We start from the raw sequence: 14453 nt of genomic DNA, 5'->3' as shown, positions 1-14453 counted from the left end.
GATATAAAACCCTCGGAGTGAGAGGAAACACCTACGTATAGACATTTTCACTCCGCCTTCTCGCGTTCGCCATCTGTCTATCCCGGAATCCACGGAACGGACGCGATAAATGGCCGGGTCGCGAATGACAGCCTGCGCGATTATCCACGGTCGCGCAATCTCGTCATCAAGTGCGCCCGTTGTAATTGACGTTTCATCTCGCAAGTACTCGTCCGAGAGTATTCACGGTCTGTCCTCTCCACGCGACTCGCAATCCCGTGATTTCCCGTGTCTCCGTGTCTCGCGGGCTCGCATTAAGCCCGGGAACCATGACCAGCTTAAACCTCTCCCGTTCTCAATGTCTCGTGGCGGTAATCTCAAGACGAAGTTTATCTTGCCTCGGCGAGCTACCACGGCTGCCGCACAATGGAATACGCTATCCGTGTGTTACGCTCGGTAGATTAAAAACATTAACTAAATTTATCGCGAGTTCTCGCCAGCGCCGAGGCTGCACGCGATCCCCGTCTCGCTCGTGAGGAACAATACGAGGACGCCTGATGTCTCCGGCGATTCGAAGAGATCGCCCAGTGTGCGTGCGCGAAAGTGAAAACAATCATCTTTCCGCTTTCTCCCTCTCCTCTCTCTCTCTCTCGCCCTCGACGTTCTTGGGAAAATCGATACACCTGGAGAAATCGCGCGCGCACCGAGCATATTCGTCAGATAAACGCCGAAGAACGTACCGGGACGCGCGCAATTTCGGCATACCACTTTCGAATCACCCCGTGTACATGGCCGCGGTGGAAAAGCAATTGGCGCGTTTGATCTATCGTCTCTCCCGCTCGCTGTCAGCCTCCTCACCAATCCCAAACTGTCGATTGCCATTCCTACCCTCGGCGCGCCGTGCCGTTTCCGCCATTACATATATATATATATATATATATATATATATATATATATCCCGAGCGATTTATTGACTTAGGTACTAATATGTAGGTACACTTAGGTAGTACATGTAGGTACCACGTCGGCAGACGTCGCAGCTTCTCGATCTACTCCGACGCACTCCGGGTTCTAACGCGATGGGAGACCGGGACGGGAGGGGGTAGGAGGCAAGCGGAAGCACTGCGATCTGTCCTCATCTCTCTCTCTCTCTTTCTCTTCGACGCAACGACTGAAACAGATACCGACTAACGGGTACGAAGATGGAAACCGACGGAGAACATTTACCCTTGCTCGCTCGTTGGATACCCCGACATATTACGAATTATGCGTTATTGCGTCATTCGTCAGGAAATTCCATTTTATCGCGCGTTTCTCAGCTAAGAAAGAGAGAGATTGTGATAGGAGAGAGAAGAGGGGGAGAAGAAGCTTGCATTTATGCGGAAGTCCGCCATCGATCATCGGCGGATCGCCTTAGCTTCGACCGTTCTAATTTCGCGCGTTCGACTCGAGCGCTCGATCTAATTAGCGGACTGAAAGAAGCACGTTGTGTTAATCGGCTCTCGAACCGCGGAAGCTGTAAAGTCGCGGTCTTCCGCGTAGGTTAACGCGCGTCTCTGCTTTATTTCGATCGTATAATCGAAGAGAGTTCACCGGCCTTTCACAGATCTCGCGCGAAGTTCTCCGTACTATGGAAATCTGTGCGAATGTAAGCTCCGTCGAAGAGGAAAGGAGAGCGAAATAAAGATTAAAGGCGACCTGGTAGTTCTAACCAAGAACACTCGCTGTGCGCGGCACTATATTCTATCGTGTGACACTGAGGCGGGAATGATATGTAATGAAGAAAATTCCTAACCGTAAAATTCAAACGAGATACAGACGATTTTCCACGACGTAATGTATGCGCACTCAGAGAAAAAGATTTTTCTTTCGATTTAACACACGTGTTTGCTTGACTTGGGTTTATGTTGTTTAGTAAAAAAAAAAAATAGTATTATTTAAAGAAAATATTTGGTTTACAATTTAAAAAATTTCTTTCATTATGTATTAAATGCTGTTCCATTGAAATATACGTCGAACACAACGAAAGGATTAAGGAAGATGTAAGATGCATTAAGAAGAAAATTGATAAACGACAAAATTATTAAGTGAGGGAAACATTTCCTCGTGATTTACCGTGCTACCCTCCTCTCCCTCCCACCTTCCTCTCTCTCTCTCTCTCTATCTTTGCTTGTCTCTCTTTCTTCCTCTTCTCCGCAGGTCGAAATCTCACGAAAGTACGAACGAGCGATAGTTAGTCGCCGAAGTTTGAATATTCATAGAAGGGGGATTGTCGGGGCGCGCGCGCGCCGTCTCTCCGGTGGGGGTTTATATTCATGAAAAATCTGAAAAGCTTCGTTGGGCATTACGCAATTTTAATACGTCGCTCGCCTCGCGAAGAACGAACGATGACTCGAACGAACGAACGAACGAGCGAGCGAACGGTGAATCCTCTCCTTCTCCCCTCCTCCCCCTCCCTTTCTTCGTTACATCTCGCCGACTTTGCTTCGTAAATCCGTGTTACAAATTGTGCGAGAGCGTGGTATTAAACGTCGCTTCGGAATCCGCGCGCTACCTCTGTATTAGCATTTCACAGAACAGACACGGGCTGCGCTATTTAGCGTGCGACGTTCTACGAGAGTGTGTAAAGAGAAGGGGGGAGGGGGATATTTATATTTCGGGACACAGAATGATTCGGATTGTGTATGTATGCGCGACGAGAAGGGACTGCGCGGGAACAACGCGTATGAAAATACGCCGGGAATAAATATCGTTACGCGTAACGCGCGAAGATTCCTCGTGGAAACGGGATGGACGTGACGGATTTCGCCCGACGGCTGTATATACACCCACGTTTGTGAGAAAAGCGAGCGCTGAAAAATCGCTTCTCGCTACAACATCCCGAGAAATTATATTTTCGACGCATTCGGCTCGCATTTTATCGAAAGGCGCTCCTACACGGGGAAAAAAAACAATTCCGTTGGTGTAACTGAATTTTCCGCAGCCTGCGGGTCAGACGAAAACTCGATGTTACACCGAGAAAAATATCGTTCTACCGCGAAGAAAAGCGATTACACTCGCGGTTTACTCGTCTTCTTCTAAGTAACAGTTATCCCCAACAAGGAACGTCTTCCTGATAACAGTCTAAAAGTATACTCATCTCAAATTAGAAAAGCTCGTTACCACGTACTGACAAAAAAGGAATTCTACTCAAAAGTATTGTAAATATTATATATATGATGTCCCAGATCAAGATGGACAAATTTCATGAGGACGTCGGACGGTTCGAGGTGAACGAAAAAGTCTTGTACCATTATTGCAAACAACGTGCAAAATTTCGAGTTATTAATTATTGAAAGTGGCCGTGTGCAAAGGCCTTTTCAATTAATAACTCGAAAATTTCCATGTTATTTGCAAAATGGTACAGAACTTTCTTGTTCATCTCAATCCGTTCTACGCCCTTGCAAAGTTTGTCCATGTTGATCTGGGACACCCTATATATATTACCTTTATGGAAGAAAGATGAAATTCAGTTAATTTGAATAAGTAAACCGAAGTTTGCTTTAATTCAATATAATCGATTGAAATACTAAACTTGCTAGGATTCAGAATATATTTTGAATAAATACGATGCTGTGATGAACTTGCGATATGACATATTTGCGGATATGTAAGCCTGTGTGAAACACACTTAAAACAAATAACATCCGCTTTTATCCGTCCGCGAGCGGCGTAGTGTTAATTATCAGACACCCTGCCGAATCGATAGTGCCATGAGATTGCTTTTGTATTATTAATCAGACATTATAATATAACATATATAACAGTCGATTCAAACGATAAATTAGTTTAGAAAAAAAAAACAACAATGTATCGAATAACACGTACGTTCTTATGTCAAATAACACGGTTTGATTAAACGAAACGACGAAATGCTCGGATACAAATTCTTGAACACAAGTAACACGTGTTGTTTCAACCGGTCCTAATTTCTCCCGTTCTGGTTTGTTTTTCTCTTTGCCAGTACGTCTTCGTGGTGATGGCGGTGCTGGTCCTGGAGGCCGGAGTCGGTGCTTTGGCGCGCCTCTATGAGGAACAGGTCGGTCCTGAATTGAAGATGAATCTAAACCGCACCTTCCTCGAGAACTATGCCGTGCGGTTCAGGGAGACCACAGCGATTGACCAAATGCAGAAAGAAGTAAGTGCTCCGGCGGAACCTTTTCTATCCATTTCTCAAGCGAACGACGCGGCCATAGCGTACACACACGATCGAACGAGCAGGCGCTATCGGCCATTCGTCGGCCGAATGAAACGCGCTGAAAGTTCTTACAGGGGAGGTTTACGCAAGGGATAGATTGCCCGTACGTTTCGTCTATGTATTTATTACGAAAGGAACTTTGGAGAAGAAACTCCTCCCCCCTCCCTCTCCAAACTGTTCCTCTTAAGTGATATCCTCACGTGCCTAAGGTGATTCACGTTTCAATGCTTCAAAAGTGCACGAAAGTGCAGGGAGAAAAATTCACGTGAACGGTATATGTTCGTTTCTTTTCTAAAATGACTTGGAAAATCAACTCGTGAAATATTGGACGGTACTTAAGAACCACCTTGTATGGTTATTTACCTGCTACGACGGTGAAACAAATTTGCCGCTCCGAATCATCTTTCCCCGTGGACGCTGACGCGTTTATCCGGCATCGAGTATTCATCGCAAACACTCGGCGCAGCCGGCGGGCAATTCAATCGTGATTGGAAGATAAGAAGATCCGGTCCAAGGAACCGGATGGACCCTGATAACAGATTTCGGGGGGAAAATTCCCGGATTGCCGACGGGAACGAGATATGTCCGATCGCTCGTCATAATTCCGTCGAGAGTATCCCCTCGTTCCTCGCGCATTTGCGGCGATGGTGTGTTCCGTGCGACACTCGGTATATGTCTTGGCGCGTTTTTCCGATCGAAAGTAAACCGCAGCAGCGCACGCCCGCGTCAGCTCGAGGTTACTCGACGTTAATTTACGAATGCACCAGTCAAAACGTCTCGGCGGTGGCTTTTGTGCTCGCACGATATCACCTGGCAGCACTTTTATTTATATCCTCGGCACGGCGATGGCACTCTCTCTCTTACGAGGACCTTACAGCGGTAAATCATCGTTATCGCATCGCGGAACAGTTTCCGCCCATTCGCTATAAATCGATTAGCGCGCCGTGGTGAATACGCGACACGGAAAACTTCGCATTTTTCCTCGCGCGCGCGCGCGCGCAACGTCTTCCTCCCGTCGCCGATGACTCCGCTGAAAAATCGTCCGACATGACGGCGCGTTATCGTACGGCCTGTTCCTGTTGTTCCACGAATGTAGAATTCGGATAATATAATCCGATGTTACTCGATTTCTGTAGATCTATCATCTTCTCCACTGACCGTCGCTCGATTGGTCAAGCAAAACTTTTGACGAGTCTCGAGAAAGTTATTATTTTTACTCTTAGATTCAATCACATTGACTTGTGTGTTGCACACGAATTGTAAAAATTCACGTCAAGGTATGTTACTGTGTGCCCCGTTTACGAAATGCGTGCCTGGCGAGGCGCAGCAAGTCGCGCGGTTGGCAATGTGTTAAGCGAGATACAAGCTTTGCAACAATTTATCCGTGCAACTTCTAACCCCGGTCCTCTCCCCTGCCGTCCATAGAGCCACTTTGCATTCCAGTACAGCTACATCTTGATTCAGATCGGGCTTGTAAGCACGCGTGATGCGATTTACAGCGCTGATAATGGACCAAAAGCTATTGCGCAAGTCTCCCCTCTCTCTCTCTCTCTCTCGCACCGCACAAGTTGCCCTGATAAATGGAGACGCGCAAATTTCACCCTTCCGCCGGATCCTCCTATTGGCCATTCGAGGATTTTCGTTTCCATTTCTTCGCGTCGGCAGGCAGGCAAGCAAGGCACTCTCACGACGTAAACCACTTCTCTTACCTCCATAGCGTCCCATCCCCCTTTTCCGCCCGCCAAAATCGGTGAGACCGTCCGCCAAGCGAGAAATTCGGGCTCCGCATTTTATTTATTTTATTTATACACGGCAGGATCTACGTGTACAAGCATTTCATTCCGTTCGGGAAATCGGGTTTTACCGCGACAGCGCGCTCGTCGGGGATTTTTGAGGTTGACGTTTCCCGCCGACGGAAATAAATATCTCGCGCGCTCGTCGTATGTACTTACGCTGCCAGTGTCGGTGAACGCACTCGAAGTGAGTCTATCGATCTCCCTTGCTCGGTATGGTTTTGGCGCGATATGCTGATTATCGAGCGACAGACGGGGGGAAAGACGGATGTCTGCGCTCGTCGCCCTCGATTTTCCCCTCTCGCAAGTTTCCGCCTATTCGAGGACTCGATGGGCCCAGCTCTGTTGATGAACTTTATTACATTCGAATGGGTGAAAATAACGGGGAATATTCGTTGTAGTTTTTCGAGTTCCAACTCGCGCAACGTTGCGTACGCGCGCCTCTCGATCAGGCATCGAGCAGAATCGATATCGCGCGCTAACTTCATCAACTGGTCGGAATTTCGCTTCCGCTTCAAAGCTCAATTTTTCCATCGAGTTTGTAATTTAACATCTACTTACGGACGCTTTGAACACGGACAGAATCGATCCCTTTTGATTCTATCCTCTGTGTTGGCTCGGTAATAATTTGTTCAAATAACAATGATGACAAACGACTGGCAGCAGTAAAGCTTTCGATCTGTTTGCCTTCTTTTCTTATCTTATCTTTCTTTCTTAATCTTCCGCGATGGAATTCGACTATGCTACCCTATGGACGATATAAGGTTATCGGGTAATAATGGAGATCATTTCGATCATTACACACCCTTTCCGTTAATAAATAAATCTTGATTTTGATTTAACAAAAGCACCGGATTAATTTATACCGCTTAATACTGGTATGCCGGTCCTGTCTAAAGCTCGATTCTGCTCGGATTTGTTGTATCTTTATTTTTCTGGAGGTCCTCTTTCAGCCCTCAAGCAAGAAATTGTCCGTTCGCTATCTATTTGAGACGCGAAGTAAGAGCTCAATTTCCATATAAATGAGATTCATCGTAGCCCTCCGGAACGTTGGTAAATCAAAGTCGAAAGCAGATGTAAGAAATCCCGCTTCCGGATAACGCGCGTTTCCGCACATCACTGCTGTGTGCGTTTGCAAAAAGTCGCGCGGAAGCGCCGTCTCGCGCCCTCCCTTCGGAGGTTCTCGCGGATTTTTCGATGCTCACCTCCTCCCTTCGAGAGACGCGCCCGAGGCACATCCGTTTAGCGAACGACAAATAATTAATCGAGATCGTTGCAGCGCCGCTTCGAAGCTGAAGAGCTGACGTTCGCTCCATCGGACGAAATCTCGATGTGTATGAGAGACTCTCCTAAAATCGAATAAAATTTCATCGACGAAAGAGTCGCTCCTCCTCATCGTCGTCTCATCGGCGTCACTCAGACGATGAAGCGCTCAACGTTCAGAGATGAGGGGAGCAGATCCGACGGCGGATACTGCGATAGAAATTTTCCCGGATTTTCCCGTACCGAGTATAGATTCCGATTTCAATTAGAACACACGGGAAAAAAAGTATTCGATTCGAGGAAATAATTACGCCGGTGCTCATTGGCACATTTTTACCTGGATACGGTAATATTTACTTGACCCGAGTAAAATAGAATCGTTTGAATCATTGACAGTTCTAACCAGGACCTGCGTAGATTTCCCAACCGAAGCCCGTAATTATTTCGACGAATCGTACTGAGATCCCGATTAGATCCCGGGAAATTTTCCACGCGGGTTTATGCAACCGCTTCGCTCGCGGTAAAACGAAATGAAAGAAGAGAGAGATACATACATATAGAGAGAGAGAGAGAGAGAAGTGTTAGCGCCGTTAATGAGTCGGGAAGATTCCGCGGAGTTTTACTTTTACGACCAGTCGGATCCCGCCGACCGATCCGGGACGGCGGCAAATTGCGCGTATTCAGGAAGGATCCTAGAGCCGCGGCGACCCGAAATTCCGTTGACCGTATAGAGATCGCCGCCGTCGCCATTGCATGTGTAAAGGACCTGCAGAAGTGTTTATCGCGACTAATGGTTCCGGCGCGCGATGAATCCCGCGGGATTACGTGCCCGCATTAAAGTTACCATTTAACTTGCTGCCGCCGCCGGAACACGTTTCTCACCTCCATTAATCTGCCCCCCCCCCCTCATCCTTCGTCGTTCTTCCCCCTTCACTCGTTCTTTCTCTCTCACTCTCTCTCGATGACTCCGCGACGTCCCGGCGCGTCCCGTCGCGCTATCGTTATTATCGTACGCGGCTATTATCGTTGTTATCGCGGCTATCATCGTCCTCCCCACCTTCCCCCCTCATTGCCTCGTCCACGTACACTTTACCGTCGTAGGACGGAGCTGGAAAATGAGAAAAACGGGACTCTCGTCGTTAACGGAGCAGAGTTAATGCAGTTTCGAAGGACCCATTATACCGTGTCCTCCTCCTCCTCGAGACAAATGAGATTCTCGTCGTCGGTGGGATTTTTATTTATGATTAACAGCGTCGTCGCGCGCACGAGTTTGGAAATTTTGATACTCCGCGCTTCACCTCGGCGAAATCGGATTTCGACGAGCCAGCAGGAGAAATGCTGAGGAAATACGACGGCGGGTTGTACGGGCTATTGTTCCCCTTTGTCGCTACAAACGGTCACTTATCGCCACCTTGTTCGTATTGAAGCTTATGAAGAGAGCCACTCGTGTCTTTTATGGCCGAGGAAGCGCGTCGCACTTCGGGCGGGATTTCACGGTGAGGTCCGACCGGATTCGACTCGAAACCAATTCCCGAGCCTTCGCTCGCTTTATCTTTCTCTCTCTCCCTCTCGTGGCAATTAAAATCTTAGCAGTGTGTTACAATGGCTGAAGGGAACAGACGCGTGCGCGCGAGAATAGCGGTGCTCCTCCGGTTCTCCCTTGAATTCCTTCCCGCATCCGTCTCTCTCGACGCCACGGAGGACATTATTATTGAAATTTTTCAGTTCAAATGCTGCGGCGCCTTGAGATTCGAGGACTGGCTCGTGAGCGAGTGGCACAAAGACGAGGGGGTCCTTAAGAACGGCAGTGTCGTACCTGACAGCTGCTGCAAGACGCCGACGTTACTCTGCGGGAAAAGGGATCATCCCTCCAATATTCAATACACGGTACGTCTCTCGAAGCTCCTCACGAGCTTCTTCCGGCTTTCCCGGCCTGATTATCGGGCGCGATATTAACTCAGATTGTACGCCGATTCGATCCACCTGCATCTGGAGTTAATCCGGAGACAGAAAGAGAGAAACGTAATCTGGAGAAGATATTTGTCAACTATGCGCGTATAACAAGAGTTCATGTAACGGTGCATACATGTTTGTATTGTCGCTATTCGATACGATTGAGTTGCTGATTTTATTTATTTATTTTTTTTTTTTGAAACGTCACGATACAAAAATGTGTAGATACGATGCGCCCGAGAATGAAAATGCCTTAACTAGAAGTCGAAGACCTCGTTGGAACAATCTTTCTTTTTCAGCAAATTTTTTTTTTTTATTGAAATAAATGAAGAACATAACGAGCAACAAGAGCTGTGCTTATCTTGCTTGTTTTAACAATATTGTAATTACGATATCCACACAAAGCCATCTATACGCGGTTGAAGTAACCATTATCCGTTGTCAATAATATCGACGAGATAAGAGTAAAGATTATTAGCAGCTTTCCGTATGTTCCTTGTGAAATGATAATAACTTATTTATCAACAGTCGGTTACACACCTTGTGATTCTATTTAAATTTAAATTCCATTTGAATTTGAATTTGAATTAAATTTCAGTTTTTACTTAAGTGTCAAGTTTTAGTTTCATCTAAATTTCCATTTTATTTAAATTATATAACAATTTTATAGTCGAGCGAGTTGGCACGCGCAGAATAGAATAGCGAAAGCCGCAAGAAGCCAATCAGGTTGGTACCTGGAGCGCAAAGGATGCGTTAAACACGGCGTATCACCGTGAGACGCAACGTCGCCGCGACGTAATCGCGCACTCTCACCGGGATTTACGAGAGAGTCTCTTCTTTTAACTTAAATTAGAATAGTTTAGCTGCGTTCCGAGCGGATAATGGCGAGTCAGAAAGCGAGCTGCGAAGGGGGAGGACCCTGTCGATAAATCTAAATCGCTTCACCTTCTTCCTCAGGGCTGCATATACAAGTTCCTGGAGACGACGAAGGACCACCTGATCATTCTGGGCGCCGTTGGCCTCGGTCTGTCCGTCCTCGAGCTCTTCGGCATCGTTCTCGGCTCCTGCCTCTACATTAAGCTCAGGCACGACTTCGACGACTGAGAATTGCTTCAATGCCGCGAGGGCAACAACAACGGCCAGTCGTGGTGCAGGTACATGCAGAACAACTCGGGGACCGTTTGATCGTCGGAGTAGAGGCGGGAGGACGCGCAATCGCAGCCGCAGGACCATTCGGATAAAAGGGATCCACCTGTAGCTGCGGACTCTCTTTTGCGACTCCCGCCTCCTCCTCCTTCTTCTCGTCCTTCTCCTTCTCGTACTTCCGGAGGAGTATCGAAGAGCGGAAACGTTGTTGCTAGCGAAGAGGAAACGCCGCTGTTTTCGCCGGCTCTGTCTGCCTCTCCTCCCGCGCTCGAGACGAATAGCCGAGGGAAGCAGCGAAGGATCGAGGACGAAGGAACGTAAAAATCGATTCGGATATCCATAGATCGCGAAACGAAGGACCGAATGCGCTCCTGCGTGCGCCGAACGCTTGTGCATCGGCGCGGTTCGAGATTCGCGCATCGACCTCGATATGGCATCGATACCTTCGAGGACGGTGTTATTACGAGATATATATGTGCACCCAGATGGCAGACGGTGGATCCTCTTAAAGCAATCTTGAAGTTTCCTCCTTTCCTGAGTTGGAACTTTTATTACCAATATGTACGTAACGCTCAAGTAATGGCTAGTTAATGATTAAATTGGAAATATTAATATTGATGTAGCGTTACTACTTGGTGTTTACTGGACGGTCTTCTTCCACACGAGTAAAACAATTAAACAAATTCTTCGAACACGTTTAGTTTTCACTTTCGCAAGAAAGGAAAGAGTCCCAAATTAATTAAGGGCCGTACAGAATTGACAAGGGAATCACACTCCGAATCTCGAAGTTGCGATGAACTTTTGGAGAATGCTTCAAGAATTCCTCAGATATTCGCTTCTCCAATTCTTCGGGTATCCTTCGAAGCGAATCCTTCACCTGAACTTCCGCTCACCTGAGCTATCCGGGTGCATATACGCGACGAAAACGGAAAATCTTTGAAATGTGTCTTACGACGTCGATCACGGCTAAGCCGTAAATCGCTTATAATTCTCGCTGTCGAGATGGCGTTCGACTATTTCCCCCCTCGGACGAGCGAATTCGCGATCCTTTCCGTCACACAATCCCCGTCGTCAATCGTGACGTNGTTAAGCCCCCCCCCCCCCCAATCTTCACCGCCGAACGTAATAATCTAACAAACTCTCGGAGTAATCTCGCACCGCGCGAAAGCGCCGAAAACTCCACCCGATACTGCCATTACGAATTTGCACATTTTTAATCGCTATGTACGAAGTACCGATACCAGTGAACAAAGAACCATGACGAGAGAGAAAGGGAGAGGGAATTTGTTGTCGCGTGACTTCTCCTAATGTAACGAAACGTAGATCTGACCGATCGAGCGGCGTCGATTTTCTCGGATTTCGCCGGCGGATCGCGCGCCATCGAGTTTAGTTGAGAACCTGCCATCAGCGATGTGAGATAAAAGAAATGAAGCGGATAAACTCGATGACGGATTGGCGATTCGAAGGCGTACCGAAGGCGGACGTCTAAAAAGTCGACTCTGACCTCGGAGAACTGTTAACAGTGCCTTGATGATATTGTTAAGCCCAGAGATATTTTAGAGTACGCGGAGGACAAACGGAAAAAAGGAAGGGGAAAAAACGGAAAAAAAAAAAGAAGATATACACACATATATATACATAAAGAGAAAACGTCATGGGACGGTGTAAAAATCGCGAGGAGAGGAAATCAAGACGGAGAAAATGAGGACGGACTTTGGCGCGTTGGAAATTTTGCGCGCGCGCGCGCGGCATGTATATATTTATCCGTTGCTTCGCAAACGAGTACAAGCCTTTTCGCACATTATTTATATAACGAACGCTTCCTTTCTTTATACAATGAGGACGCGCGCCGCCTCGAATCGGCAATTGCGAGCTACGAAAGGAAAGAAGAAAAAGAAGAGAAACAACGAAAGAGGGAGAAACGGAAGCGAAAGTCGTAACGTAAACTCCGATCGACGTCGAATTTCGGCCGTTGCGATAATTTTGTATTTTTTCAACCGACGGACGGCGCGTCGTCGTCGTCGGGAAGTTACGGTTGCTCTTTGCAATTGCGGATTCCGTCGTGCGCCCGAGAAAGTTTCCCGGACATATTTTACTACCATACCAACGCCGTCGCATATTATTTCCCCCTTAACATTATTGTCCCCTTTGCTATATATTATGTATACATATATATACATATATATACATATACATATATATATATATTATATATTGTATCGATTAGCGTCTAGCCAGACTTTATACATATTGTACATATCAAACGCTATTCTGTTACGAATAAATGTTTAAATCGTACCTTCACGTCCAATCCTCCCTCCGTGTATCCCAATTCCGGGGACACACCACCGGCGAACTCTTTCGAATCCGGGACGCAATTAGTGGTATGAAATGTCACTTCGTCGCTCGACAATCTTCTCCGTTCCTCAATCGTCACCTGGGAGACGACTGCGTGTCGCTCGCGTATTTCTCCATCGACTCGAGATGCATCAGTAGCATGTTGTCGCGCGTCCCGAGAGCGACGAAGAACCAGGCGAACACCGCGAGGAGATTCTTTGACAACGTAACCTTCTGCCAGCCGTCTAATTCGTCCAGAAAGGTTTCCAGCGTCGTGCTCTGAAAAGTGATCGAAAGCGTATCTCAATGCTCTCCTCAGGGTGACCAGATGAATACGAGCGCGCGTGTTAGTTGGCCAATTATCGTCACACAGAGGAGAATCTCAATTGTAATGAATTAGGCGCCGGGCTGAGATAACTCTGTCAAGCCGGAAATCTGTTTCTCTCTTCTTCGCTTTTTGTTTTTTAAGATTTTCAATATTTCAACGTTTTGTGTACACTCGAAGTTTCAGAAAGAGCCTTATTGCGGAAAGAGATTCGATTAGTGAAACGATAATTGACGCCACTTGTGAAGTGTGTTCCTTACGTTCGACCATATGGTCTCGTTGATATCGCAATAGCGCGCTACGGCCAACCGATCGTCTGTCCTCGACGACGCCTGATGGAGACCGAACGTCACCAGGTAAAGCGGAACGGCGATCGCGGATCTCGCGTGATCCGTGTAAATTTCACGCAGATGATCCGTGTCGAGCCGCGTCAGATCGAATCTGGAAACGAGGTGTCCCTCTTTGAGATCAAATCCCGTTGAGTCCCGTCGGGCACACACATTCGTATCTGTTTAAAATCGTCGGGCGTACTTGTCGAAAACAGATATGACGCAGAGGGCGATCAAGAAGGAGAACACATTGGTGTACACCTCGGAAAAGACCGAATAACTGGACACGAAATCCATCGAAGTGCTGAAGAAGACGCGCAACTGCAACATGATGACAGCTCGTTATTCCCAAAATTGTCTTGTATTTATTTATAGTAATCTTATATATTTATTTATCACGTTATCGTGATTCTTTACTTATATTTTTCATATTCACATTTTATACCGCACACAAGGTGTAACATTTTTCTATTATATTTCCATTCATATTGTTTCTTTCGTTACTCCATCACTTCGAAAACAAACAGAACTTAACCGCTCGTTGAGAAGAAGGCGCGCTCACCATTACGAAATGCAGAAGCGCCATTCCGCCCAAGAGGCCCTGAAAGACAAGTCCTGTAGATTTCCAGATTTTCTGGACGGTAATCGCCACTCTTATCAACGTGTGCGTTCGCGTCCTTGCGAAATCGCGCTCTTTCCCACTCGCCGCTTCGTCTTTTGCCGCCCCACGTGCCGTATCATTTCCCAAGGCACGTCTCAACCCACCAATTTTCACGGCGCTAAAGCCATTCTTGCCTTGAATATAAATCGTATCCGTAGTCAATTCCGGAAGCGGCACGGGCTCCTCGTATTTGGCGCGCGCGTTTTCCTCAGCCTTCTTCAGGATCTCCGTGATGGGCACCTCGTCGTCCGCTTGCGTGGAAAGTCAAATCGTCAATTAAAAACATGTTTCCTGAAATTTCAATTCTCGATTGATAAGCAGAGAAATAATAAAAAAAAATAAATCAATAAATAAATAAATTCAAGACATTATCGAGATAAAAATGGAAATAAAATATCTCATTATTAGAATTGTTAAATATATATATATA

The 14453-nt window shown here is 46.8% G+C and overlaps 2 protein-coding genes across 5 annotated transcripts in view; one reads left to right on the top strand and one right to left on the bottom strand.

Annotated features, from left to right (window-relative positions):
• The window catches only part of LOC106741570 (CD151 antigen-like), a 149816-nt gene extending 137831 nt beyond the window's left edge, over positions 1-11985 (top strand). For all 4 annotated transcript variants that reach the window (XM_014613699.1, XM_014613700.1, XM_014613702.1 and 1 more), the window contains 3 exons: positions 3983-4156; positions 8998-9159; positions 10183-11985. In XM_014613699.1, coding sequence (XP_014469185.1) covers positions 3983-4156; positions 8998-9159; positions 10183-10329 — 483 coding nt within the window. In that variant the 3' untranslated portion in view covers positions 10330-11985. The remainder of the gene's footprint in view (positions 1-3982; positions 4157-8997; positions 9160-10182) is intronic.
• The window catches only part of LOC106741572, a 4969-nt gene continuing 2071 nt past the window's right edge, over positions 11556-14453 (bottom strand). The window contains exons 3-6 of the mRNA XM_014613706.1: positions 13925-14274; positions 13565-13683; positions 13294-13474; positions 11556-12987 (exon numbers count right to left, since the gene is read on the bottom strand). Coding sequence (XP_014469192.1) covers positions 12805-12987; positions 13294-13474; positions 13565-13683; positions 13925-14274 — 833 coding nt within the window. The 3' untranslated portion in view covers positions 11556-12804. The remainder of the gene's footprint in view (positions 12988-13293; positions 13475-13564; positions 13684-13924; positions 14275-14453) is intronic.

The sequence above is a fragment of the Dinoponera quadriceps genome, unplaced genomic scaffold, assembly GCF_001313825.1.
Source record: "Dinoponera quadriceps isolate SergipeBrazil2010 unplaced genomic scaffold, ASM131382v1 scaffold586, whole genome shotgun sequence".
NCBI lineage: Eukaryota > Metazoa > Arthropoda > Insecta > Hymenoptera > Formicidae > Dinoponera > Dinoponera quadriceps.
Note: the sequence above shows the minus strand (reverse complement) of the source record. Positions and strands in the feature narration are given on the sequence as shown.